The 27,856-nt window shown below is 46.6% G+C and overlaps 2 protein-coding genes and 1 long non-coding RNA gene across 4 annotated transcripts in view; 1 reads left to right on the forward strand and 2 right to left on the reverse strand.

Annotated features, from left to right (window-relative positions):
• Window positions 1-7,711: 7,711 nt before the first annotated feature.
• Window positions 7,712-8,122, reverse strand: LOC127010419 (uncharacterized). Its single transcript, XR_007763169.1, has 2 exons — window positions 7,974-8,122; window positions 7,712-7,916 (listed from the first exon to the last, which is right to left on the reverse strand). It is a non-coding gene; the product is annotated as an uncharacterized LOC127010419 (long non-coding RNA).
• Window positions 8,123-10,127: 2,005 nt separating this feature from the next.
• On the reverse strand, window positions 10,128-15,649 carry LOC126980206 (basic proline-rich protein-like). Its single transcript, XM_050829840.1, has 2 exons — window positions 14,989-15,649; window positions 10,128-11,896 (listed from the first exon to the last, which is right to left on the reverse strand). The coding sequence occupies exons 1-2, from the start codon at window positions 15,647-15,649 to the stop codon at window positions 10,128-10,130; spliced, it is 2,430 nt and encodes an 809-aa protein (XP_050685797.1).
• An 8,526-nt stretch (window positions 15,650-24,175) lies between these two features.
• LOC127010420 (sodium-dependent dopamine transporter-like) overlaps window positions 24,176-27,856 on the forward strand; it is a 71,563-nt gene continuing 67,882 nt past the window's right edge. For both annotated transcript variants that reach the window (XM_050884487.1, XM_050884489.1), the window contains exon 1: window positions 24,176-24,686. The gene's annotated coding sequence lies outside the window, so the exon portion shown is untranslated. The remainder of the gene's footprint in view (window positions 24,687-27,856) is intronic.

The raw sequence follows: 27,856 nt of genomic DNA on the forward strand, positions 1-27,856 counted from the left end.
TTGTAGGAATAAGAAGAAAAAAAACATATAGAACAGAAAAGAACTCATGTTGAATAGTCATGAAACCTTTAATGGAAAAAAAAAATAGATCAATCAGTTCTAGAAAAAATATAGAGATCCGGGCTGGACTGAGATGACTCGATACTTTCTCTTCTTTTCATAACAAAGGAAATATCATTACGAAAAGAGGAACCAAAAGGCGAGACCTAGAAAAAAAAAATTGCCTTGTTGTGAAAGTTAGATGGAGAGAAAAAAAAATCAATAGGGGAGCAATAAAGTGACTCAATAGACTCTCCCCGCCCACCTTGCTTCACCTGGGCACCCGGTACTTCCCCTCAAGGCTGGCATAGGCACCTTGGATCTATGTATGGGGACGGGGAGGGGGGGGGGGGGAGCGAGTGGGGGACAGCGACACTCCCAAATACAAATAAGGTGCCCGATAAACAATAACGAACCTCCACTCTATAATTGAACACTCCTGCTGTCTTTCCATCTCCCCCACGTGTACCTTCTCTACTAACCCACTTCCTCTTCTTACCGTACCCTTGATTAAAAGAAAACTGCCTTGGGACACGACTCGCCCACTCCCGCTGCCTTGTCTCCTCTCCCAACAACAACAACAACAAAAATAGCACACCTTCTCTACCTGTGCTTTTCATTCTTACAGCCTCTTCATGTTCTGCTCTCTAGCTTTCATATGACAACCTCTTTTCACTTTGGTTTCCTTCCTATTACATTCTCTCTATCTCTTCTTCCTCACTGTTTTCCTAATGCTCCTGTTCTTTTCATCCTTTTGCAGCTTCTTAATGTTCTACTCTCTAGCTCTCATATCACAGCCTCTTTTCACTTTGGTTTCCTTCCTATTACATTTTCCCTACCTCTTCGTCCTCACTCTTTAACTAATGCTCCTGTTCTCTTCATCCTTTTGCTCCCTCATCATGTTCTGCTCTCTAGCTTCTATTCTGCACCCTCATCTCATTTGCTTTCCTCCTTATTAGATCCTCTCTACTTCTTCTCCCCCATTCTTCTCCTAACGCTCCTCCTTCTTTTGTTTCGTTCTCCTTTCTTTTAATTTCTCCACTACCACCTTGTTTATTCTTCCTTTCACATCCATTTTCTTCACCCACTGTTGTCCTTCACTCTTTTTTTCTGAGCGTTTCCCTCAAGTTCATGTAGTTTTCCTCTTTGTTTTATTTTGTTTCTCTACTACTTTGTCTACTCTGCTTCCTACTCCTCCCTTCTAACCTGTTCTTCTTCCTCACTTCCTCTTTACCAACTATTCATCTCCACTTCCTCCTTTCCTAACGTGTCCTTCCTCTGTTTAGTTTTTTTTTTCTTCCTCGCCTCCTCTTACTCACTCATCCCCCTCACGTCCTTCAACTTCCCCTTCCCCTTTCCACCCCTTTACCCATCGTCTTCTCCGTCACGCCCTTCTGTAGCCTTCTCCTCTTCCTCCCTTCCGGTCATATAAGTTTCACCTCTACCTTTTTTTATACATTTTATCTCATTCTCTCGTCTCTACCCTTCACGCCTTCTTATCCAATCTTCTCCTCCTTTCCATGTATTCTTTCACTTCTTCCTTTACAGTCTTCTTTTTTCACTTCTATCTTCTTTCACGTCTTTCTTTCCAGTCTTTTCTTTTCACTCCTGCCGTCTTTATTCACATCATCCCCCCCCCCCCCCCCCAATCTTCTCGTCTCCCTCTTGTCTTTTTTTTCACGTGTTAATTTTCAATCTTCCTTTCTTCCAGTTGTCTTCTTTCCTTCACGTCTTTCTTCCCAGTCTTCTTCTCTCACTTTTGTCTCCTTACTTCACGTCTCCCTTTCCAACCTTATCTTCTCCCTCCTATCTTCCTCCTTCTCGTCTTCCATTCCAAGCTTCCCTTCTCCCTCCTATCTTCCTCCTTCTCGTCTTCCTTTCCAATCTTCTTTTCTCCCTTCACGTCTTATCCAGTCTCATCTTCCTTCCCAATCTTCTCTCTCTTGTCTTTTTTCTTATCCAGTCTCATCTTCCTTCCCAATCTTCTCTCTCTTGTCTTTTCCTTCACGTCTTCCTTGCCAATCTTCTTTTCTCCCTACACGTCTTATCCAGTCTCATCTTCCTTCCCAATCTTCTCTCTCTTGTCTTCTTCCTTCACGTCTTCCTTGCCAATCATCATCACGCACTTCCGTCTTAATCACTCGTCATCGTTCCGTAGTGCACAGTTTTCTCTTGGCCTTGGCATGTCTTCGCCTCGACGCCTTGCTCCACCTCCTCCACCTCTCTCTCATTACCACGTTGTTGCAGCTCTCTTCCGCTTTGACTCCCTTCCGCACCTACTCTCCTTCGTTCCCCAAGCGTCTCATTAGCCCATAGGTTGGTATTGTTAGACACTTTCGCCCCTCAAGTTAATTATTTCCAGACGCCGAAAAGGGGATCAGTCAGGTTCTCATGAGTGATATTTTAGGTTCACGGTACAAGGGAAGGGTCAAACTATACCACCAGGGTCTTAAAGCTACGTCTGGAAATGCCCTCAAATACAAATAAGGTGCCCGATAAACAATAACTACTTTAGAACCATAAACGAAACTACACCATACAACAGTACACTCCTGCTGTCCTTCCTTCTCCCCCACCCGTACCTTCACTAACCCACTCCTCTTTTTTACTGTACCCTTGATTAAAAGAAAACTGCCTTGGGACACGACTCGCTCACTCCCGCTGCATTGTTTCCTCTCCCTACAATCACACCTTCTCCTTGTTATTATCATCCTCACATCCTCTTCAGGTTCTGCTCTCTAGCTTCTACGAAAGTCTTGTCAAATATGTGAACTTTGGTGACGAAATGTTTATATAGTAAAAAACTAATACGGCCAATACTCTCAAACATATCCAGGTTCACACACCCAGATTTGCTAAGGCTTTCGTAGAGGATATGTTTGTATTTCCATGGGTTATTTTATGAGCCTAGTGATAGTTTGAGAAGGCTTCTGCACCATGAATATAAAGAACACCAATGAGAACCGGACTAATCCTCATTGTGGCCTTTGAAAATAGTTATTGTGAGCCGAAAGAGTGTGAGAATTCAGGCCATTATCCCCCAATATGAGTGCACCTTGGCGGCATGTTCACCATCCTCATCATACATCATACTTCCCTAATCCTCCCTTAACCCTGCGTCCCCTTTTCCTAGTCCACTCTTACCTCTACTTGCCTATCCTAAACACTCTTTCTTATATTGCGCCATTCTCTGTCACCAGTTAAAAAGGGTGGACATCTTACGGGAGGGGAGGGAAGGGGAGAACTGGGGAGTGTGGTCGTGGTGGTGGGCGTGTTTAGGATGGTGGAAGAGATAAGGGAGTGGCTGAAGGAGGACGAGGGTGTGGTTTTGGAAGGAGTAAGAGGAGAACTGAGGACTGAAGGACGAGGGTGCAGTGAAGAGGATGGGGTCCGGTGGTAGAAGAGATGAAGGTGTGGTTACGGAGGGAATAAAAGGGGAGGGGGGCAGGAGGAGAGGAGATAGGGCGTGGTACTGGTGGAGGGGATGAAGGAGGAGTCTGCGAGAGGTATTTTGAGAGGGGGAGCTGGTGAAGAGGTTGACATTTGAACCTCCAAGAAGACGATGGTTACGGAGGGAATAAAGGGGGAGGGGGGCAGGAGGAGAGGAGATATGGCGTGGTAATGGTGGAGGGGATGAAGGAGGAGTCTGCGAGAGGTATTTTGAGAGGGGGAGCTGGTGAAGGGGTTGACATTTGAACCTCCAAGAAGACGATGACCAACAACAAGAACGGAAAAAGGATATATACGGCAAAAACTGGTTCGCCTTGTATTCTCCTCCTCCTCCTCCTCCTCTTCCTCCTCTTCCTTTCTTCCCTCCCTTCCTCCCTCCGTCTGTCCTTACCTCCAGGCAGAACGGACGCTTCCCTGCATCTCATTTTTCATAACACAACGTAATAGATTCGTTGTATTATTCAATTATCACATTTTCTCCCCCTCTTCGTTGACCGCTGGAAGGAACGAACATGTTTTTTACTCGTATTCCGCTATCCACGTGTCACAGGAGTCGCTTCATTATTATCTCTCTTTAAACTGTTATTGTATTATTTTCATTGTGTGTAGGCTCAAGGGCATCACGCGGCGTGGGACGTTCATGTATGTTATATATATAAATACACTTCCCGCATATTGTGAAGGGCTCGGCGTTATCAATTGAACATTTCCGCTGTTTATGTTTATGCTATTGCAATATTCATACCCTTGTTGTCATGCTTTGTTCCTCTTTTTTTTGTGCGTATGTGTTTGTTTGCTTGCTTGCTTGCTCGTGTGTGTGTGTGTGTGTGTGTGTGTGTGTGTGTGTGTGTGTGTGTGTGTGTGCGTGTCTGTAACAGTGATGGTGAATTTACAAACAAGGATAATGTGAAGAAAGAAAGAAAAACAATAGAAGTAGAAAAACACACAAACTATACACGTGAGAGAAAAAAAGTAAATAGATAAATAAATAAACATAACGTCACTCCCTCCCCTTCCCAAAGCACCTCCCGCCCCTCTCTAGTACCTTTCGTGACGTCCCATTACGATCAGAGTCCTTGATTAGCGCTATGGACACACGCCCTCCTCCCCGCTAGCCAACCCTGATCACGTTCACGCCCGTTAATTCTCGGCTGCCCACTATTTCTTCCTGTGTTCTTATTTTATCAGTCACGCATGGATAGTTTTTCTTCTTATCGCCAAACTATAATACGGGCGTTAGTAATTAGTCGTGAGCTCATGCGAGTGTTAGTAACTGTATCGTCATGTCGTTGATTTAATATTACTTACCTCATCATTTGTCAACTTCGCCACTCAGTCCATCGTGTTAGTAATTCTTCGTGTGTTCATGCGAGTGTTAGTAACTGAAGCTTCACGTATTTTACTTAACTTACCTCGTGATTCGTCAACACCGCCGCCTCAGCCCATCCAGGTGACGCATACCTTAGCAAGTAAACAAATATGCTCGGTATTATGAACCATTCGCCTCTCACATCAACTATTTCTGAAGGTCAAAGAGGGGATCAGTCGGGTTCTAATGAGTGTTTCTTTAGGTTCATGGTACAGAAGAAGATTCAAACTACTACCAGGGTCATAAAACTGGTTCTGAAAATGCCCAAAACTCCTCCGAAAGCCTTGTCAAATATGTGTGCTTGGGAGATGAAATGTTTAGTAGCGAGCTTTTTTATTATTGTTTCCTTTTTTGTGCCCTTGAGCTATCTCCTTTGTTGTAAAAAAAAAGAATACGACCCTATGTTCCCTGATATGTGGCGTCGCGTGGGCGTCAAGGTCACGAGGGAAGTTAAGTTTCGGACCAAGACGTCACCACAAGACCCCTTCGAAATGTTAGGGTGGTCAGCGTCCGCTTGTCCCGAAAATGTGTGTGTGTGTGTGTGTGTGTGTGTGTGTGTGTGTGTGTGGCTAGGCTTTCATGGACTGGGATGGAAAATAGACAGTATAACATGACTCTTTCTTTTTCTTTTTCATTTTTCACCTCGTGGTCATGATCTCTGCAAGCATCTTATCGCTCATTTCTTTATTATTTTTTCCTTCGTGTGTGTGTGTGTGTGTGTGTGTGTGTGTGTGTGTCTGTGTGTGTCGATAACTAATAAATCCCAGAGTCCGGTTTAGGGTCAAGGAGATAACCTTTGACATGGCCTCCACTTTGTTTTTTTGCTCTCTCTTTATATTTGTTTTGTTTTATCGCCTATTTTTGTCTGGTTGTTGCTGGGTGTTCTTTTTTTTCCGAGACTCACAATTGGTGTGTTTCTCTTCTTCCATAACAGTACGATTCTGTCCGATAAATAAATCAATTGTCCAGCTTTCCTTGTAAGTATTGAATTTTATCAGCGAGTCCGTCACGAGAGCCGCAGAGAATTATTTACAGGCACAGTTGTAATCTCCTTTTTTTCATGCACTGAAGTGAGTCAGGATCGTCTATTCTTAGATCAGTAAAGTTCAATTAATTCCTTTAACTAACAAGAATTATGGTGAACAGACTCAACCACAAGAAGGATAAAGTAAGTGGACTCCCTTTTGCTGGGGTGTGCCTTCAACTCTCGACATCGTTTTCTGTTAAGCCAGAGTGCAGGTGAGGAGATGGTGGACTTGAGAATTCTTGCAAAGTAAACTTAGGCGTACTAAACAATTATAATTCAGCCTTACCACTGTTATTCGCACAGTTTTTCTATTTGTCCACCCACCATTGTTCAATAGAGTTTCTTTTTTTTTGCTCCTGCTTGTTCACTTTTCGTTTTCTAGTTGGTTACTTATTGCGTTATCATGAATTCTCGTGATATATTTTATGGTTGTGTGATTTGGCTACGTGATTTACGTCGTAGCATACTGCAGCGCAATATTGCCATTATTGTACGTATCCAATGCCGTCCTTCAATGAATTCAATATAAAAAAAAGACGTTCGATGTAATGTGGAAATGTGTGTGTGTGTGTGTGTGTGTGTGTGTGTGTGTGTGTGTGTGTGTGAGGTTAATGTTTATCATTGCACACTATCCTAACGTGTTCATTTATTTCAGGTGCTGTTAGGAATGTGGCGACGACGGTGGCCAACGGGCCCAGCACCGGTGGTGTTGATGGCGGTGGCGGCGCTGTGCTCCCTGGTGCCGGCCGCTCTTACTGCGCCAGCAGAAGACTTGAGCCTCGAGGACACAGTTCGAGTGCTGAGGCACTTCTCTGCTGGAGTCAGTACCAACAGAGGTACTGGTCCAAGACCTGACCCAAGACGTCCCCATGGCTTCCAGAGGGCGCAACACCCCTTGCGTGTAGAACTTGACAGTCTCGAAACACCCGATAACAGCAGAGAAGACCCGTCTGACCGAGACAGTATTGAGGTGCCCTTGGGCGGCAGAGCAGTTTCTCAGGGTGGCAGGGTCTCATCTCAGCACTTTATGGTGAGATATGATGATGATGATGACTCCTTTGAGATCGATGAGGATGATTTCCGCTTCATGAATCTCGGCAGAAGGTACCACCCCGACGGCGTATCTCCCACCGCCCCACGACAACTGTTCATTCCTCAGCTGGCAGCTGTACCCGCAGCCCCCGTTCCCACAGCTCCAAGTGTTGGCCCAGCCTTGAATAACCCGTTCATCATTGCCACAGCTTCATCTAGCGAGGAAGATGAAGATAATCCTTATGAAGATGATGATGACGACGACGACGACCTGGCGATTTATCTGGGCAAAAATCTGTTAACTGTGAAAGGAGACGACAGCAGTGAAGAACGACTTGAACTAGATGATGCCTTACTAGGAAAACGCTACAACTACATCGATGGACAAGGCAGCGTACGATGGGGTTATGAGCTTGTGGACCAATATCAACACCAGACTGTCAACACGGATGGAACAATGAAAGGTGGATTTGGTTGGACCGCTCCTAATGGACAGGAAATTAAAGTTCAGTATGTGGCAGATGATGGCGGCTATCGGTTGATTGAAAGTTCTGGCATCTACCCGCACAGCCAGGCCTCGGGGCGTCCATCTCCTTCGTCTGGTGGTGTTCCTTTGTCCACCGTAGGAGATTCTTATAAAGTAACTGTCCCATTCGGAGGAGCTGGAGTTCCCCTGCCAGACCCTGGTAGAGGTAGAGGTAGCGGTAGCTTTGGAGCCGGAGCAGGTGGAGTTCCTCTGCCGGACCCTGGTAGAGGTAGCTTTGGAGCCGGAGGAGCTGGAGTTCCTCTGCCGGACCCTGGTAGAGGTAGAGGTAGCGGTAGCTTTGGAGCCGGAGGAGGTGGAGTTCCTCTGCCGGACCCTGGTAGAGGTAGAGGTAGCGGTAGCTTTGGAGCCGGAGGAGGTGGAGTTCCCCTGCCGGACCCTGGTAGAGGTAGCGGTAGCTTTGGAGCCGGAGGAGGTGGAGTTCCTCTGCCGGACCCTGGTAGAGGCAGCGGTAGCTTTGGAGCCGGAGGAGGTGGAGTTCCTCTGCCGGACCCTGGTAGAGGTAGCGGCACCTTTGGAACTGGAGGTGTCCCCTTACCCAGCTCCCCAGGCACCGGAGCAGCTTCTCCAGGCTCTTCTTTTTTTGGGGATGATGAAACTGTAGTTTTCGGGGGAGGTGCTGGTGGTGGTGTACCACTACCTGATATGTCAGGGACGGGTGGATCTTCCTTTTTGAGTCCGGGGGCAGGTGGTGTTCCTCTCCCCAGCCCCTCAGGAAACGGGCCAGCATCCTCAGGCTCTTCTTTTTTTGGAGATGAAGAAACTGTAGTCGTCGGGGGAGGTGTTGGTGGTGGTGTATCACTACCCGGTATGTCTGGAACGGGTGGAGGTTCCCTTTCCGGATCAGGGTTTGGTGGTGTTCCTCTTCCCAGTCCTTCGGCCCCTGGGGCCTCCCCTCCAGGCAGTAGTTTTTTTGGGGATGATGAAACTGTAGTCGTCGGGGGAGGTGCTGGTGGTGGTGTATCACTACCCGGCATGTCTGGAACGGGTGGAGTTTCCCTTTCCGGAACAGGGTCTGGTGGTGTTCCTCTTCCCAGTCCTTCGGCCCCCGGGGCCCCTCCTTCAGGCAGTAGTTTTTTTGGGGATGATCAAACTGTAGTCGTCGGGGAAGGTGCTGGTGGTGGTGTATCACTACCCGGCATGTCTGGAACGGGTGGAGTTTCCCTTTCCGGAGCAGGGTCTGGTGGTGTTCCTCTTCCCAGTCCTTCGGCCCCTGGGGCCTCCCCTCCAGGCAGTAGTTTTTTTGGGGATGATGAAACTGTAGTCGTCGGGGGAGGTGCTGGTGGTGGTGTATCACTACCCGGCATGTCTGGAACGGGTGGAGTTTCCCTTTCCGGAGCAGGGTCTGGTGGTGTTCCTCTTCCCAGTCCTTCGGCTCCTGGGGCCCCTCTCTCAGGCAGTAGTTTTTTTGGGGATGATCAAACTGTAGTCGTTGGAGGAGGTGGTGGAGTCTCATTACCTGGTATGGCAGGGGGTGAAGTAGGTGGTGGTGTGGGACTTCCCGGAGCGTCAGGACCTGGCGAAGTCTCATTGTTTAGTCCTGGAAGTCCAGGGACTGGCGGTGTTCCTCTTCCCAGCCCCTCAAGCCCCGGGGCCCCTCCCTCAGGCAGTAGTTTTTTTGGCGATGATGAAACTGTAGTTTTTGGAGGTGGTGGTGGTGTGGGGCTTCCCGGGGCAGCAGGACCTGGTGGAGTCTCTTTGTCCAGTCCTGGAGATCTAGGTGTTGGTGGTGTTTCCCTTCCTAGCCCAGTAGGCCCCGGGTCAGCTCCCTCAGGCAGTGGTTTTTTTGGGGATGATAAAACCATAGATTTTGGTGGAGGAGGAGGTGGTGGTGTAGGGCTTCCTGGAACAACAGGACCTGGGGAAATCCCTTTGACCAGTCCTGGGGGTCCAGGAACTGGTGGTGTTCCTCTTCCCAGTCCTATTGGCCCTGGGTCCTCTCCTTCAGGCGGTAGTTTTTTTGGGGACGATGAAACTGTAGTCGTAGGAGCAAGTGGTGGAGTTCCTCTATCTGATATGTCAGGGGGTGGAGCAATTGGTGTGGGTCTTCCCGGAACTCCAGGACAAGGCGATGTTTCTTTTTCCAGTCCCGGGGCTCCAGGGGCTGGTGGAGTTCCTCTCCCCAGCCCCTCGGTCCCCGGGATCTCTCCTTCAGGCAGTAGTTTTTTTGGGGATGATGAAACTGTAGATTTTGGAGGAGGTGGTGGTGTGGGGCTTCCCGGGATGGCAGAACCTGGTGGAGTCTCTTTGTCCAGACCTGGGGGTGCAGGATTTGGTGGAGTTTCTCTTCCCAGCCCCCCGAGCCCCGGGGTAGCTCCCTCGGGCAGTAGCTTATTTGGTGGTGATGAAGCTGTAGATATTGGAGGAGGTGGTGGTGGTGTGGGACTTCCCGGGACAGCGGGACCTGGTGGAGTCTCGTTAGCCAGGCCTTCAGGGCCGAGCACCACATTATTAGACGATGCAAGACCAGGGTTTGATGATTCAACAACTGGATTTGGTGCCACTGGCCCTGTAGGAGGAACAGGAGGAGGAGGAGGTGTATCTCTCCCTGGCCTTGACGATTCGATCACCGGATTCGGTGCCTCTAGCCCGGATAGTGGTGCGTCAGGATCTGGTTTTGGAGGAGGAGTATCTCGACCAGCCTTTGGTTCATCTGACGGCGCAGGTCAACCAGGACAAGGCTTTGATGATTCACTTTTGTTTGGCGACTCTGGACCAGGTGGGGCGTCGGGATCTGGTTTAGGAGGAGTATCTTTACCTGGCTCTGGCGCCTCTGGGCCTGATTTTGGGCCTGGAGCAGGAGGAGGAGTATCACTACCAGGGTCAGGCTTTTCTGACGGCGCAGGTTTTGATGATTCTGCCTCCGGTTTTGGCGCCTCTAGACCTGGTAGTGGGGCGTCAGGACCTGGTTTTGGCGGAGGAGTATCGCTACCAGACTTTGGTGCCACTGGACCAGGCTTTGATGACACTACCTCTAGTTTTGGCGCAACTGGATCAGGAAGTGGGGCGTCAGGACCAGGTTTTGGAGGAGGAGTATCTCTACCAGGCCTTGGATCTTCTGATGGTGCAGGAGCAGGAAGGCCAGACTTTGATGATTCTGTCTCCGGTTTGGGCGCCTTTGGACCTGGTGCTGGGCCGTCAAGACCTGGTTTTGGTACCACTGGACCAGGCTTTGATGACACTACCTCTGGTTTTGGCACATCTGGAGCTGGAGGTGGGGCGTCAGGGCCTGGTTTTGGAGGAGTATCACTACCAGGGTCTGGATCTTTTGACAGCCCAGGAGCAGCAGGGCCTGGCTTTGATTTTACAACCGGATTCGGTGCATCTGGAGCTGGAGGTGGGGCATCAGGGCCTGGTTTTGGAGGAGGAGTGTCACTACCAGGATCTGGATCTTCTGATGGTGCAGGAGCAGGAAGGCCAGGCTTTGATGATTCTGCCTCCGGTTTTGGTGCCTCTGGACCTGGTGGTGGGGCATCAGGGCCTGGTTTCGGAGGAGGAGTGCCACTACCAGGATCTGGATCTTCTGATGGTGCAGGAGCAGGAAGGCCAGACTTTGATGATTCTGCCTCCGGTTTTGGTGCCTCTGGACCTGGTGGTGGGGCGTCAGGACCTGGTTTTGGCACCACTGGACCAGGCTTTGATGACACTACCTCTGGTTTTGGCACATCTGGATCTGGAGGTGGGGCGTCAAGGCCTGGTTTTGGAGGAGGAGTATCACTACCAGGGTCTGGATCTTTTGACGGCGCAGGAGCAGGAGGGCCTGGCTTTGATTTTACAACCGGATTCGGTGCATCTGGTGCTGGAGGTGGGGCATCAGGGTCTGGTTTTGGAGGAGGAGTGTCACTACCAGGGCCTGGATCTTTTGACGGCGCAGGAGCAGGAGGGTCGGATTTTGATTTTACAACCGGATTCGGTGCCTCTGGAGCTGGAGGTGGGGCGTCAAGGCCTGGTATTGGAGGAGGAGTATCACTACCAGGGTCAGGATCTTTTGACGGCGCAGGAGCAGGAGGGCCTGGCTTTGATTTTACAACCGGATTCGGTGCATCTGGAGCTGGAGGTGGGGCGTCAGGACCTGATTTTGGTGCCTCTGGACCAGGCTTTGATGACACTACCTCTGGTTTTGGCACATCTGGAGCTGGAGGTGGGGCATCAGGGCCTGGTTTTGGAGGAGGAGTATCACTACCAGGGTCTGGATCTTTTGACGGCCCAGGAGCAGGAGGGCCTGGCTTTGATGATTCTGCTTCCGGATTTGGAGCCTTTGGTCCTGGGTTTGAAGGAGGAGTCCCTTTGTCTGTGATCGATTCGTCTGGTAATCTAAGACCCGGGAGCTTTGGTGCTGGTAGCTCAAAAAGTGAGTTTGGTTCTGGAGGAGTACCTTTATCAGGCTCAGTAGGATCATTTGACGATTTTGGTTCAGGTTCGGGAGGCTTTGGATCTGGGGGGGAATTCAAGGCATCGGTACCTATCAGTGGAGCTCCAGGCGCTGCTTTACCTGGGATTGGAAGGGGTGGCCTGGACGCTTCGGAAGTACCGCTTCAAGGACCACCTGTGCCCGGTAGTTTTAAGATCTCCACAAACTTAGGCCAAGATGTTGGTTCTTCCGGTGTGCCGCTCAATATTGCCAAGGATATGTCATTCAACAAAATTCACCCCTCACATGCTGCCTTTCCGTTTTTTGAGGTAGGCCCACCTGAGCATGCAAATACAGCTGCAGGTGGGCCGGTCAATGCCTCACCATTCCCTCATCACCAAGACATTGTAGATTCTCGTCCTCCCAATCAATTCACTTCCCATTCTCGCCCAGATCCACAGCCCAGTCCCCCTTCCGAAAGCTTTGTAAAATCGGATGATGCGTTTGACAAGCCCCAGGACCTAGTCAAGGTGTATTCTGAAATTTACGGCATAAAAATGATGTTAGACAACCGGGCAGCCCCCGGTCGGCGAGAAGGTCCCCCCGCTAACCTGGAGCTCCCAAGCACCTAAGCTCTTCAGAGAAGTGCCGTGTGTTGCGCTGTGAATGATTTTGTGTATTTATGAATGTATTGAGGCGTCAGGCATACTTGGGCCGAAGGATGGCCTAAACAGTATAAAGGAACTGAGACATTGCTTTTGGAACTGGCATGTTTGGAGAGCCAATTACTAATAAGCATTCAAAGTAAATCATACAAATTCTGACATTATTCTTCCTAATCCTAAGGAGTGTATAGAGTTCCTTTTCCCCAGGTGCTGGCGCCTCTCCTTCCTCCTCTTATTGTAGGCTCAAAATCGCCAAGACGTGCCTCTCACTAGACGCTTTCTACCTTTACCCATTTTGTGACCCGATTTGTCTTGTTCATCCCCAAGAATTCCTTCCTCACATCTTTCCTTCCCTCCCTCTCCCTTTACTCGCTGTGTACATAGCAATGGGATGTATGTTTTAATATATTGTATACCATTGAGAAAAAATGTTTTTGATTATCCAGCTCTGTGAAAGGGGAAACTACCGTGGCCACCTCGCAATAAAGCCCCTAACATTGCTGCCACTCTTGTCGATGAAATAAACTTCCTTGTTGATATATTTTTTTTATCATACCTGTCTGGTGCTGTGTGCGCTGGTTTGGGCACCTGACGCTGACTCGTCCTCGTGGAGAGTAAGGCGGCCTTTCTTCAAGCAAGGCAAATTGAAAGACTGGCAGAGAGAGAGAGAGAGAGAGAGAGAGAGAGAGAGAGAGAGAGAGAGAAATTTGAAACATTTGAAACATTTATTTATAGCTACAGCTGTATAATATTAGTTGTCTTTATATTTACATTCAGTGTTTTACAGCTGCAGCATGCCTATGTCAAGCTGTGCTTTTCAGGTTAAGTAAAATTTTTCAATAATAATAATAGTAATAATAATAATAATAATAATAATAATAATAATAATAATAATAATAATAATAATAATAATAATAATATGACAATTATATCAGTAAAAAAGATAGTATTAATAGTAATAATACTAGTAATAATATATAATAATAATAATAATAATAATAATAATAATAATAATAATAATAATAATAATAATAATAATAATAATAATAATAATAATAATAATAGTAATAACCTACTATTAATAATAATAATTATATAATAAAGAAATCTATATGATCAGATTATATACCTAAAAGAGAATTAGACAATCATGGTTTCTTAATACAATTCACAAGCTATATGATGAGCCAGCTATAATTGAGAACTATAATCAAACGGAGACAACTGATAAATTAGATGAACATTAAAGATAACAATAACACAGTTCATTAGTAATTACAGTGCATAGCATCAATCAGTAAGGTCATATTGCGACAGAATACAGCGGTGATGTACTAGGACGGAGTGGATTAGTTAATAACTGATTAGAATATGTCTTTTTAAACTGTTTCTAAATGTACCCAGGAATAGAGTTCCAGACAACAGGGCCTAAGTAAGTGAGTGAGTGTTGGAATTTTGTGAGTCGATGAGACGGAAGGCTCAGGTTGTGACGGTGGCGGGTGTTACGGCCATGGGATGGAAGGAGGTTGTGTTGATCATGCTTGTGTGTGTACATGAAGGTGGCAATTGCAAGTCTGGATATATCATCTAACTTCAAAATTTTGGTTTGCCTAAAGAGTGGGCCAGTGTGTTCAAAATAACTACTGTTAGTTATTACCCTTACATTTTTTTTTAAGTTGCAGCTTTAAAGGAATTAGATGGTAGAATAAGTTGTGCACCATATGGGGCTACAATAGGTAAGTTGCGGGTAAAGGTGAGCGTAATAAATACATTTAAGCACATCTAGTGGCATGAGGTCTTTCACTTGATAGAACAGAGCAATGTGTCTCTAAATTTTTAATGTAAGATTATTTATGTGAGACTTAAAGTTAATGAATTATCATAGGTAACCCCAAGAAACTTTATTTGGTTTGTTCTGGAGATTATTTTGTTATTTAGATGAAGTTGTGGAAGATTTATCAGGCTTCTTATTGTAAATAGCATAAAGTGAGTTTTATCGGTGTGAATAGTCAGTTTGTTGCATATACACCACTGACAGAGTTTTTCAAGTTCATTGTTGGCATTGAAGACAAACTGCTCTGGACATGGGGCAGTTAAGTACGTTGTCATATCAGCAGCAAATAAAATTGATTTGAATTCAGCAAAAATATCTGTAATGCCAGTTATGTATATTGGAAATAATATAGGACTTAGGACGCTGCCCTGAGGAACACCAAGAATGACTGAGGTATTGGATGACTTTTCACCATTAAAGACAGTATGTTGATGCCTGTTTGTTAGATAATCTTTAAACCATGAAAGTATTGGGCCACGGATACCAAAATGATGCATTTTATTTAGAAAAATTTCATGGCTGACTGTGTCGAATGCTTTAGCAAAATCAATAAAGATGGATAGGACAGAAAGTTTATTATTAACAATTTCACAATATAAAAATTTTCTTTATTAGGTTAATAAAATAAAAATTGCACCCATGTATCATAACATGACACATTAAGTAAATAATCTGGCTGGTGACCTCTTTGAAACGCAAGAGCTGGTTGAAGTCATCATCTCGAATCAGGAAGCGGTATGCGTAGAAGTCTTTACAGCTGATCATCCTGCTAGTCTTCAAGCCACTGGCTGGGCAGGTCTGGGGAAGCTGAATGCTGTAACCATCTTCTCCTCTTGGAAACATCAGGGGATACTGAAGGCTGTCGTAGGACCGATGAGTCTCATTTATGGTCATAAGTAAGTTGTCTCGCTTCTTAAGGACAATGTCACGATGACCATGGTCCTCACCAACCATTATTATGGCAATTTCTTTGGCCTCTGGTGCTTCGAAGCGCCGTGCATGTTCCCCTGCTGGCCTCCTGTCAGCTTCAATGATTATCTTGTGCTCGGGCGACTGCTCCATGTGCTCCACGGCACGTTTGAAGCTTGCTACATAGGGGTGTGTTTCATGGAGCATATTCTGGAGGGCCTCGATGATGTCGTGTTGGACTCCCTGGTTAAGTGTGCAGCGTCTGTTGGCTTCGTCATCATCACCCATGAAGAAGACCTGGACAAACTTGGGCTCTTCATCTTCTAGGAGGAGTACACTGCCCATGCGGTGGTAGTACTGGCCTTGGATCTTGTTGGTAGTAAAGAACCCTTGCTCAGTGAGGTTCTTGGTGGCACCAAAGGAAGTCATCATGAAGGCAGCATTGTACTTCCAGATCTTTTTTTCTGAAGTTTTTGGCTTCTGGGCTGTTCTCTGTCAGCAGTTTCTGCAGGATCTCTGGCGGTGCCTGGAGGGCCTCCAACTTGACTTTTCCTCCAGTGCAGCACATGCCTGGAGCTTCTCCTGGCCACTTTTTAGCTCTGCATTGGGAGCAAACTGTGTCCATCTTGTCAATGCAGACATTTGGGTTGCTCTGGTTCTTTGGTAGTGCAACCTATCCATTTCTTGGCGGATTTTACTAAAAAAAATGTAGGTACTACTTTTGCCGTTTTTTACTAATAAAATATTTGAGAAAAAAACATGAAACAAAATTTGATACTATTGTGTGGCAAAAAAAACAAATTACTTTTCCCAAATTACTAAATTGACATAAAATATTTAAAAGTAGTAATTTAAACAAAAAAAAAATGTGACCTTACCTTTATGTGTAGCTGGAGGTTTGATGACGTTGAGGATACATAAATAACTGTGAAAAGGGATTTAAATATTCGATGGGAAAAGGAAGGGTTAAAATGAAACTGATAATAACTCTTAAAACAAAAAAATCAACGCTAGGATGGCCAGGACTTGATGTAGTGCTCACAACTATTACAGCAGTCATCACAGCTATGAGGGTAGTCATCACAACTATCGGAGTAGTCATGCTCCGCACCGGCAGAAAACGCCGATGGTCCCAACGTTTGGACTATTTTTGATATTTTTATTAAATGAATTAATAATCGTATATTAATGTCCTAATATTATATGCCACGATTACTCGGGAGCATAGTACGCTTCAAAAACATATAAAGCACACGTCTGTAGCTATCACCGCTTGGACGTCTATAAAGGACATACAGACGGACGTCAGTCGCCCTTTATGTAGTAGACAGCGGTAAAAAGAGCCGTAGAGATGTTCAGGGCTTGAAAAGTGTTGCGTTTACGTCTGAAACCAAACTGAGCAGGGTTGAGAATATTCACATTTTCTAGGTATTGCATTAAATGTGATTTCATTAATGATTCAAATATCTTAGAGAATATTGAAAGTTGTGATATTGGTCTATTGTTTTTGGGATCATTATTAGGTCCAGATTTGTGAATAGGGGTAATTTTAGCAACCTTCAACAGAGCAGGAAAAGTTCCCGTTGCAACAGACTGATTAAAAAGAATAGTTAGGGGAAAAGATAATAGATCAGAATTTCTTTTGATGACGGAAACTGTTACATCATGTACACCAACGTACTTATTACTTAATGACTTAATTACTGCTTTTATTTCATGGGTGGAGAGAATAGGTGTTACCACTGAGTTCGGGTAATTACCTTTTACATAGTCTTTTGGGTTGCTATTGGACCGAGGAAGTTTGCTGTTAAGTTCTGGTGCGACGCTGGAGAAATAGTTACTGGAAGCTTCCGAAATATCTGCTGGGTTATTTATTATGGAGTTATTGTAGTGCTGGGTCTTAATGATGTTTTTGTTGTAGGCATTACCTTTGGTCTCATTGATCGTTTGCCAATTTTTTCTTTAGTATTCTTTCTGAAGTTAGAGAAGATTTGACGATAAAGATTTGATTTAGCAGATCGAATAATTTGTGTTAAGCTGAGAGAGAGAGAGAGAGAGAGAGAGAGAGAGAGAGAGAGAGAGAGAGAGAGAGAGAGAGAGAGAGAGAGAGAGAGAGAGAGAGAGAGAGAGAGAGAGAGAGAGAGAGAGAGAGAGAGAGAGAGAGAGAGAGAATGGCTTAAATTTCTTAGAAAGACAAGAAAGGTAAAATATAGGCCGGTAGTTTGAAGTTAGAGCGGTCACCTTATTTTTTTCTTTTTTTGGCACAAGTTTTCTGTGTACTCCTCACAAGATGTTGATAAGAAAAAGCAGCTAAATGATCAGTCAGGGTGTGAGCTCGGAAACCGTTTCAAAGGGCAATAGAAAGGCACTGCATATTGATACCAAGCCCTTTAAAAGTATAGGCGAAAGAGGGCACGTAAAACATTATCATGAAGAGCTTGAATATCAGGCATGACACGTCGATGGAGGGAGTGGAGGGATAGTATTCAGTCTCGAATTTTCAGCAGTTTAATCAAAGGGATCAACTTAGAGGCAAAGGAGACAGCTCAAGTATCGTCAGAATTGAGGAGAGGTGGGGAACATAAATATGCAAAATTATTAGCTGCCAGAAACCACGAAAAGATAAAGAGACGCAAAGAGTCAACTACATGACTGTCAGTGCTACATGACTGACAGTGCTACATGACTGTTAGTGCTACATGACTGTTAGTGCTACATGACTGTCAGTGCTACATGACTGACAATGCTACATGACTGTTAGTGCTACATGACTGTTAGTGCTACATGACTGTCAGTGCTACATGACTGTTAGTGCTACATGACTGTCAGTGCTACATGACTGTCAGTGCTACATGACTGTTAGTGCTACATGACTGTCAGTGCTACATGACTGTCAGTGCTACATGACTGTCAGTGCTACATGACTTTCAATGCTACATGACTGTCAGTGCTACATGACTGTTAGTGCTACATGACTGACAGTGCTACATGACTGTCAGTGCTACATGACTGACAGTGCTACATGACTTTCAATGCTACATGACTGTCAGTGCTACATGACTGTCAGTGCTACATGACTGTCAGTGCTACATGACTGTTAGTGCTACATGACTGTTAGTGCTACATTACTGTCAATGCTACATGACTGTTAGTGCTACATTACTGTCAATGCTACATGACTGTTAGTGCTACATTACTGTCAATGCTACATGACTGTCAGTGCTACATGACTGTCAGTGCTACATGACTTTCAATGCTACATGACTGTCAGTGCTACATGACTGTCAGTGCTACATGACTGTCAGTGCTACATGACTGTTAGTGCTACATGACTGACAGTGCTACATGACTGTCAATGCTACATGACTGTCAGTGCTACATGACTGTCAATGCTACATGACTGTCAGTGCTACATGACTGTCAATGCTACATGACTGTCAGTGCTACATGACTTTCAATGCTACATGATTGTCAGTGCTACATGACTGACAGTGCTACATGACTTTCAATGCTACATGACTGTCAATGCTACATGACTGTTAGTGCTACATGACTGTTAGTGCTACATGACTGTCAGTGCTACATGACTGTCAGTGCTACATGACTTTCAATGCTACATGACTGTCAGTGCTAAATGACTGACAGTGCTACATGACTTTCAATGCTACATGACTGTTAGTGCTACATGACTGTTAGTGCTACATGACTTTCAATGCTACATGACTGTTAGTGCTACATGACTGTTAGTGCTACATGACTGTTAGTGCTACATGACTGACAGTGCTACATGACTTTCAATGCTACATGACTGTTAGTGCTACATGACTGACAGTGCTACATGACTTTCAATGCTACATGACTGTTAGTGCTACATGACTGACAGTGCTACATGACTGACAGTGCTACATGACTTTCAATGCTACATGACTGTTAGTGCTACATGACTGACAGTGCTACATGACTGTTAGTGCTACATGACTGTTAGTGCTACATGACTGACAGTGCTACATGACTTTCAATGCTACATGACTGTCAGTGCTACATGACTGTTAGTGCTACATGACTGACAGTGCTACATGACTTTCAATGCTACATGACTGTTAGTGCTACATGACTGTTAGTGCTACATGACTGTTAGTGCTACATGACTGACAGTGCTACATGACTTTCAATGCTACATGACTGTTAGTGCTACATGACTGACAGTGCTACATGACTTTCAATGCTACATGACTGACAGTGCTACATGACTGTTAGTGCTACATGACTGACAGTGCTACATGACTGTCAATGCTACATGACTGTCAGTGCTACATGACTGTTAGTGCTACATGACTGTCAATGCTACATGACTGTCAGTGCTACATGACTGACAGTGCTACATGACTGACAGTGCTACATGACTGTCAGTGCTACATGACTGACAGTGCTACATGACTGTCAATGCTACATGACTGTCAGTGCTACATGACTGACAGTGCTACATGACTGTCAGTGCTACATGACTGACAGTGCTACATGACTGTCAATGCTACATGACTGTCAATGCTACATTACTGTCAGTGCTACATGACTGTCAGTGCTACATGACTGTCAATGCTACATGACTGTCAATGCTACATGACTGTCAGTGCTACATGACTGTCAGTGCTACATGACTGTCAGTGCTACATGACTGTTAGTGCTACATTACTGTCAGTGGTATATGACTGTCAGTGGTACATGACTGTCAGTGGTACATGACTGTCAGTGGTACATGACTGTCAGTGGTACATGACTGTCAGTGCTACATTACTGTCAATGCTACATGACTGTTAGTGCTACATGACTGTCAGTGGTACATGACTGTCAGTGGTACATGACTGTCAGTGGTACATGACTGTCAGTGGTACATGACTGTCAGTGCTACATGACTGTCAGTGGTACATGACTGTCAGTGCTACATGACTGTTAGTGCTACATGACTTTCAATGCTACATGACTGTTAGTGCTACATGACTGTTAATGCTACATGACTGTTAGTGCTACATGACTGACAGTGCTACATGACTTTCAATGCTACATGACTGTTAGTGCTACATGACTGACAGTGCTACATGACTTTCAATGCTACATGACTGTTAGTGCTACATGACTGACAGTGCTACATGACTGACAATGCTACATGACTTTCAATGCTACATGACTGTTAGTGCTACATGACTGACAGTGCTACATGACTGTTAGTGCTACATGACTGTTAGTGCTACATGACTGACAGTGCTACATGACTTTCAATGCTACATGACTGTCAGTGCTACATGACTTAGTGCTACATGACTGACAGTGCTACATGACTGTTAGTGCTACATGACTGTTAGTGCTACATGACTGTTAGTGCTACATGACTGACAGTGCTACATGACTTTCAATGCTACATGACTGTTAGTGCTACATGACTGACAGTGCTACATGACTTTCAATGCTACATGACTGACAGTGCTACATGACTGTTAGTGCTACATGACTGTCAGTGCTACATGACTGTCAGTGCTACATGACTGTCAGTGCTACATGACTGTTAGTGCTACATTACTGTCAACGCTACATGCCTGTCAATGCTACATTACTGTCAGTGCTACATGACTGTCAGTGCTACATGACTGTTAGTGCTACATGACTGTCAACGCTACATTACTGTCAACACTACATTACTGTCAGTGATACATGACTGTCAACGCTACATGACTGTCAACGCTACATTACTGTCAGTGGTACATGACTGTCAACGCTACATGACTGTCAACGCTACATTACTGTCAGTGGTACATGACTGTCAACGCTACATGACTGTCAACGCTACATTACTGTCAACGCTACATTACTGTCAGTGGTACATGACTGTCAACGCTACATGACTGTCAACGCTACATGCCTGTCAGTGCTACATTACTGTCAGTGCTACATGACTGTCAGTGCTACATGACTGTTAGTGCTACATGACTGTCAACGCTACATGACTGTCAACGCTACATTACTGTCAGTGATACATGACTGTCAATGCTACATGACTGTCAACGCTACATTACTGTCAGTGGTACATGACTGTCAACGCTACATGACTGTCAACGCTACATTACTGTCAGTGATACATGACTGTCAACGCTACATGACTGTCAACGCTACATTACTGTCAGTGGTACAGGACTGTCAACGCTACATTACTGTCAGTGGTACATGACTGTCAACGCTACATGACTGTCAACGCTACATTACTGTCAGTGGTACATGACTGTCAACGCTACATTACTGTCAACGCTACATGACTGTCAACGCTACATGACTGTCAACGCTACATTACTGTCAACGCTACATGACTGTCAACGCTACATTACTGTCAACGCTACATTACTGTCAGTGGTACATGACTGTCAACGCTACATTACTGTCAGTGGTACATGACTGTCAACGCTACATTACTGTCAGTGGTACATGACTGTCAACGCTACATTACTGTCAGTGGTACATGACTGTCAACGCTACATTACTGTCAGTGCTACATGACTGTCAACGCTACATTACTGTCAGTGGTACATGACTGTCAACGCTACATTACTGTCAGTGATACATGACTGTCAACGCTACATTACTGTCAGTGATACATGACTGTCAACGCTACATTACTGTCAGTGGTACATGACTGTCAACGCTACATTACTGTCAACGCTACATTACTGTCAGTGGTACATGACTGTCAACGCTACATGACTGTCAACGCTACATTACTGTCAGTGGTACATGACTGTCAACGCTACATGACTGTCAACGCTACATTACTGTCAGTGGTACATGACTGTCAACGCTACATTACTGTCAGTGGTACATGACTGTCAACGCTACATTACTGTCAGTGGTACATGACTGTCAACGCTACATTACTGTCAGTGATACATGACTGTCAACGCTACATTACTGTCAGTGGTACATGACTGTCAACGCTACATGACTGTCAACGCTACATTACTGTCAGTGGTACATGACTGTCAACGCTACATGACTGTCAACGCTACATTACTGTCAGTGGTACATGACTGTCAACGCTACATTACTGTCAGTGGTACATGACTGTCAACGCTACATGACTGTCAACGCTACATTACTGTCAGTGGTACATGACTGTCAACGCTACATTACTGTCAGTGGTACATTGCTCTCTATGCTACTTGACTGCCAATGCTACATGACTGTCAATGCAACATGACTACCAATGCTACATGGCTGTCAATGCTACCTGACCGTCAGCAGTTAGAATTCTCAGGTGTGTGCGCATCTTTTCTAACTCTGACTGCACGATAACAAGCGCTTTTGAACCAGTGAATTTTAGCGTGAGGAATATATAAACTGCGTGAATGAGCGTCTTTATCCCAGGGTCAACCACCTCCCACACAGAGGGTCCCTCACTCGGAGGTATCCGTCATTCCAGGGTGTATCAGAAACGTTTATACTCCGGTCTTTCCACCGAACATAACGCCAGAAGCACGGTATTTTTGGTCATCGGTCGAGCGCAATAAAAAATATAGTTTAAAAATATATTTTGAATTGTTAGAGGTTAGGAAGAGGTCTATGATTTTGGGCGTGACAGTAATATCCAAATTATGATATTTAGAATAATCTCAATAGAATTTATAAATCTTTGTCAAACCGAGTCCATTCGAAGGTTGGATGTGAACTCAATGTCCATGCAGAGTTTCATATGATTTGGCTAACTTATTTATTATGGCTCCTCATAAAGGACACACACACACACACACACACACACACACACACACACACACACACACACACACACACACACACACACACCTCAAGTATAATATATTAGGCTACATATGAACGTAACTAACAAAGGTTTAATGGCCTATGGTGTGTGTTGATGGCCCGGCTGCGTCTGGGCTCACACACTCCAGCTGGATGTCGCCGTTACTAAACAGCCTTCTTGCCTGTGTGTCACGGGCCCGGACTCCTCCTGTTCAGACAGCAGGCCGATGGGAGACCCCTTCGAGGCTCGTCATGCTCTGTGGGTTCGAAGGTGAAGTGGCGTAGTCAAAGGGAATTCATCTCTACATGTGTTTGCGTTTATGATCCAGGAGGGCCGCTTGGTCATGTGTCTGCATGTGTCCTTGTGATGCAGCGTATTGACGGAAAGTAATGTGATTTGCTTTCTCATATTTCCAGGGAAACTCATTTGTCTGCTGAAGCTAAATTGCTTGGATAATGAAGCTCGGCGCCAAGAGGATCATAATAAGCAAGAATCGCATTTATACTCTCTGACTCATCGTATTCATTAACTTTATCCCAGCTCTCGTGAATTACAATTGTACAAATATATTTTTTCACCAACAGTTTCCGTCTGATTGTGAAGTGGTCGCCGCCCCGGTTCAGATGGAAGGTCAACTGTCCCTACCAACCCATTGCGAGCTTGCAGTCAGGTGGATGACGCTGCTTCAGAGGGATGCCATTGTGCTGGAGGTGAGTGGCCGGGGAGTGGCGAGGGTCGTTGGTTGAGGTAGAAGGCAGAGTATAAGGATGGTGTTGTTGTTACTGCAATGAATTAAAAATATATTATTGTAAGACTCAGAATCAGGGTTTGAGACGCAGGATGAGGGAGACAAAGGTAAAGCAAGAAGAAAGTGGAGGACATCGGGAAGTGAGGGGAGCGGTGGAAGGGGAAGGCAAGGGAAGAGGGAGGTGGATGCTGGTTTAGGAAGGAGAGCGGAGACCGGAGAGTGATCACTGGCGGAGCAAGTCTCAGGGGAGGCGAGGAGGGTGGAAAAAGGAAATTTTTCGTTGCAAGGATATCGTGCTTGGGAAATGGGCGGGTATGGGGGGCGTGGCCCCTCCCAAGGGAAAGCCGAGAGTGGTGGGCGGGGCTGCGTGGGGCGGGGCAGGTTGGCTTTGAGGGCCCATTCAGCACACAACACACGTTGGGGCGGGGGCTGGCCCTCTCGCTCTCTGGTAGTGAAGCCTTAGTGGGCGGGGCAAGTACCTCAAGAGGCCGGGCAGGGAGTGGCGAGGGTGGGCGGGGCGGCCGCGGACCAGAGACAGCGACACACGGCGTGCTAGTGGACCTCTGCCCTCGGCCGCCTGTGGATGGGACAGTGCGACTCCAGCTTCTCCTTGCTGCTCGCGCTGTGGAAGGTGGTGGCCCTTGTGGTCCCCCGCCCCTGCTGTCCTCCGGTGCCCCGCCCCGGTCCGTGCTGCTCCGGCCCCGCCAGCCCGTGCCAACACCCCTGAGCGCCGCGCCGTGCCCTACCCGCACAAGGAGCTGCAGTGGAGACTGCCAGGGCGGGCGGCGGGAGGCGGGGCGGGCGTCCAGTGGGTGAGGATGGCCGAGGGGTGCCTGCTGCTGCCCTCCCTCACCACGGCCCCGTGGGGCGCCGCCCAGCCCGCGTCCCCGCACACCTGAGTGCTCTGCAAGAGCCCCCAGGTGAGGGAATCTCGTAACTCATTGTCCCCCGCAGGTGTGTTGCAGGTCTGGCAGCCTTGCTTCTGACCAGACGTAATTTTTCTTACTGTTTAACTTTGCCTAATTAACTTTAATTGGCTTGTCAGCTGCTGCGACAACAGGCACAGTTCCGGCAGCGGACAATGATCGGGCCTTTTTATCCATCCTTGGCGCCAGCTCCGGCAGGTATTAATTAAGGCGCGACACCACCTGCCTGCTGGCCGGCCGGCGTCTCTCGGGCGAAGGCGCGGCGCCTACGGGGAAGCTCTCTGGCGCTTAGTCCTCAATCTTTAATTAAGAAAACTAGAAAGTAATAGCCAGTTTAAACTCACAATTCATACTTATCGAAGTAATTTCCCATGTGTGTGTGTGTGTGCGTGTGTGTGTGTGTGTGTGTGTGGGTGCGTGCGTGCGTTCATTTATGTAAGTACGTATGTATGCACACCCCTACGTGTAAAAGTATGCACGTATGTATAGATGGCTGGATGGGGTCGGCGGTGAAGCAGCGCCGCTAATGATGGGCAAAACTAGGTCAGTGGTTGTCCTCGCCACGGCGGGCGGGGAGGGGAGGAAGGGCCGCCTCGGGGGTCTATTATCCGTGCTGTTATATCCTCGTTGTGTAAAGGCAGGTGTCGTTGACTGAATGTCCTGTGTGTGTGTGTGTGTGTGTGTGTGTGTGTGTGTGTGTGTGTGTGTTGCATATGATAGAGAGAGAGAGAGAGAGAGAGAGAGAGAGAGAGAGAGAGAGAGAGAGAGAGAGAGAGAGAGAGAGAGAGAGAGAGAGAGAGAGAGAGAGAGAGAGAGAGAGAGAGAGAGAGACACACACACACACAAACACACACACACACACACACACACACACACACACACCAAAAAAAATCAACGCATCATCAGACCCGTATTCAGACTCGCGCCGGCCTAACAGGTAAGGATACGGGAAGAAGAAACGAGAATAAAAAAGGGAGAGAGCGAGGAAAAAAAGACTTCTTATTAGCAGCGTTTCAGGTGTTAATTAAGCGGACGGAGATAGGTGGCAAAGAACCAGCGTCGGGAGCGGTGAGGCAGCGTGGCGCCGCGATTCTCTTTGTGTGCGTGAACAAGGGTATTAATTTAGCACACTTGAAGCTGGTGAGTTGGAGAGGAAGGAGAAGAGGATGCGAGGCGGCAGGGAAGGCAGTAGTCAAAAGAAAATGTGAAAGACAACAGACTACGCCCGCGCGAGGTGACTTCCCCGAGGCATCAGATATAACAAGAGGCCAAAGGAGGGACACTAAGGGTCGGGTAAGCGAGGCATCCTGAAGTGGCACCCTCGCCGCGGGACCACGAATCAAGGCTGTGCAGCAGCTGGTCCGCACAGGCACTGGGGACGTGCGGCCCACAGGCGGCGTGTGGCGGGCCGGGCCGTGGCTGGACGGGACGGGGCAGGGCAGCCTGTGGTCTCCCTCCGTGACCCGGCCACCCTCAGGACTGCGGGAGGCAGTCTTCTTTTCGTAGTCAAACAGCCTCCCAGGCATGCTGGTTTTGTTTACTAACCGAAGTATCCTCCGCTGTAACCCGTGCACCAAGAAGTGCGTCATGCCCTTGACTTCATCCGCCCCACACAGCCGTGGTCCTTGGCCTCTGCAGTCAGCACCGGGTGTTCCTGAGAGACATCAACCACATGTCGCTCCCTGAACTCGCTGGACACTGCACACACACACCATGGCCCATGGGGGGATGGGCGGCATAATTAAGGTTGGGCAGCGCGGCGGCCACGCCAAGATAGAGTTACCGCCATGTGGGGAGCGGCCTACGCCACTGTCCTGAGTTGCGACATAGTTGCAGCTCTTGTCAGTGTCATGCCTCTTAGAACATTTTACTTATTTCTTTATAGCACAGATCTTTGCCTTATTTATTTTACTAGTAGGGTTTACTCCTGAAGAGTTGTAGAGGTAACTCGTATAAGAAAATTCTTTAAACCAGCCGATACTGTTCGCCCCGCCTCAAACACGAGCGTCGTCAACCTGCCTCCTGCGCACCGCCGCCGCCAACGCTGCAAGACGTACGTGTGGGCTCAGGCTACTCGGCGACCGTGATAAATGAAATAATCTGGAAATATTTACATCTAAAAACTATTTTTCCATTTTGAAAGAACTATATTATCAGTGGTAAGTTTACTGTTCACATCGGTTGGTTTCGGGGCTACGGAAGCGTCTGATCCGCACGTAAAGGGATTAAATCCCAAAGGTCAGTGCAGACCTACCCGTTTACGTTCCGTAGAGTTGACCTTCTAAGTCACATTGTCTTTACCTCTGAACAGAAACACGATAGAATTCTCATACATTACTTTCTTCACCGGTGTCAGGGTAATTCCTTATGCGACACGCTTCCTTTTTGTCTAGCTTTTCTCTTAAGTATATTTAGTGCAAGTGTTGAGTAATGTTAATCTTAAAGAGAAAAATAAATATGTTAAGCTTTCAAATAAGCTAAAAAGAACACTGATGTCAAGCTCTGGGTGAGTAAGGTCGTTCCCCACCCCACGTTTGGCGCTGCAGACAAGTGCCGTGACTGAAGAGGCACAGGAGACCGTCACCGCCAAGACGCCGGCACTACACCCAACACATGCCCGGCACCCAAGCACTGCCACCAGGGACACAAATGTAAGATCGCCGATCCGTCTTCACCTCCGCGACTCCTGTGCTCACCGTGCCGCAAGGAAAAGAAGAGTCAAGTAAAAAAGAGGGAAAAGAAGAGAATCAGGCGGTGTTTTCGATTCGTTAACGGGAAATTTAGATAGTTTACGAGGAGTTCAATGGCTTTTTGTTTAGCTTCTCTTCAGACGAGACGAAAACAGGAAGGATGCATTGTTCTTCATTTAACGGCGATTTTTAATTAATTTTTCATAGTATTGTCTTTGGCCTCTGCCGTGAATGGGGTAGAATCTCTCTCTCTCTCTCTCTCTCTCTCTCTCTCTCTCTCTCTCTCTCTCTCTCTCTCTCTCTCTCTCTCTCTCTCTCTCTCTCTCTCTCTCTCTCTCTCTCTCTCTCTCTCTCTCTCTCTCTCTCTCTCTCTCTCTCTCTCTCTCTCTCTCTGCCGCACACACACAAAAAAAAATCCCTTTATTTATCTACCTGGAAACCGTAAAAACAGATAGAGGGATTTGGAAAGGAAAC

The sequence above is a fragment of the Eriocheir sinensis genome, chromosome 43, assembly GCF_024679095.1.
Source record: "Eriocheir sinensis breed Jianghai 21 chromosome 43, ASM2467909v1, whole genome shotgun sequence".
Lineage (NCBI taxonomy): Eukaryota > Metazoa > Arthropoda > Malacostraca > Decapoda > Varunidae > Eriocheir > Eriocheir sinensis.

Bases quoted from the DNA above. Each gene is read 5' to 3' on its own strand.
- LOC126980206 (XM_050829840.1), bottom strand. From the start codon at position 15,649: ATGACTTCCTTTGGTGCCACCAAGAACCTCACTGAGCAAGGGTTCTTT. The intron at 11,897-14,988 runs GCCAGATTATTT...ATTCCCCCCCAG, and splicing joins GCGTTTCAAAGAGGTCACCA to ATCCAAAGCCTCCCGAACCT.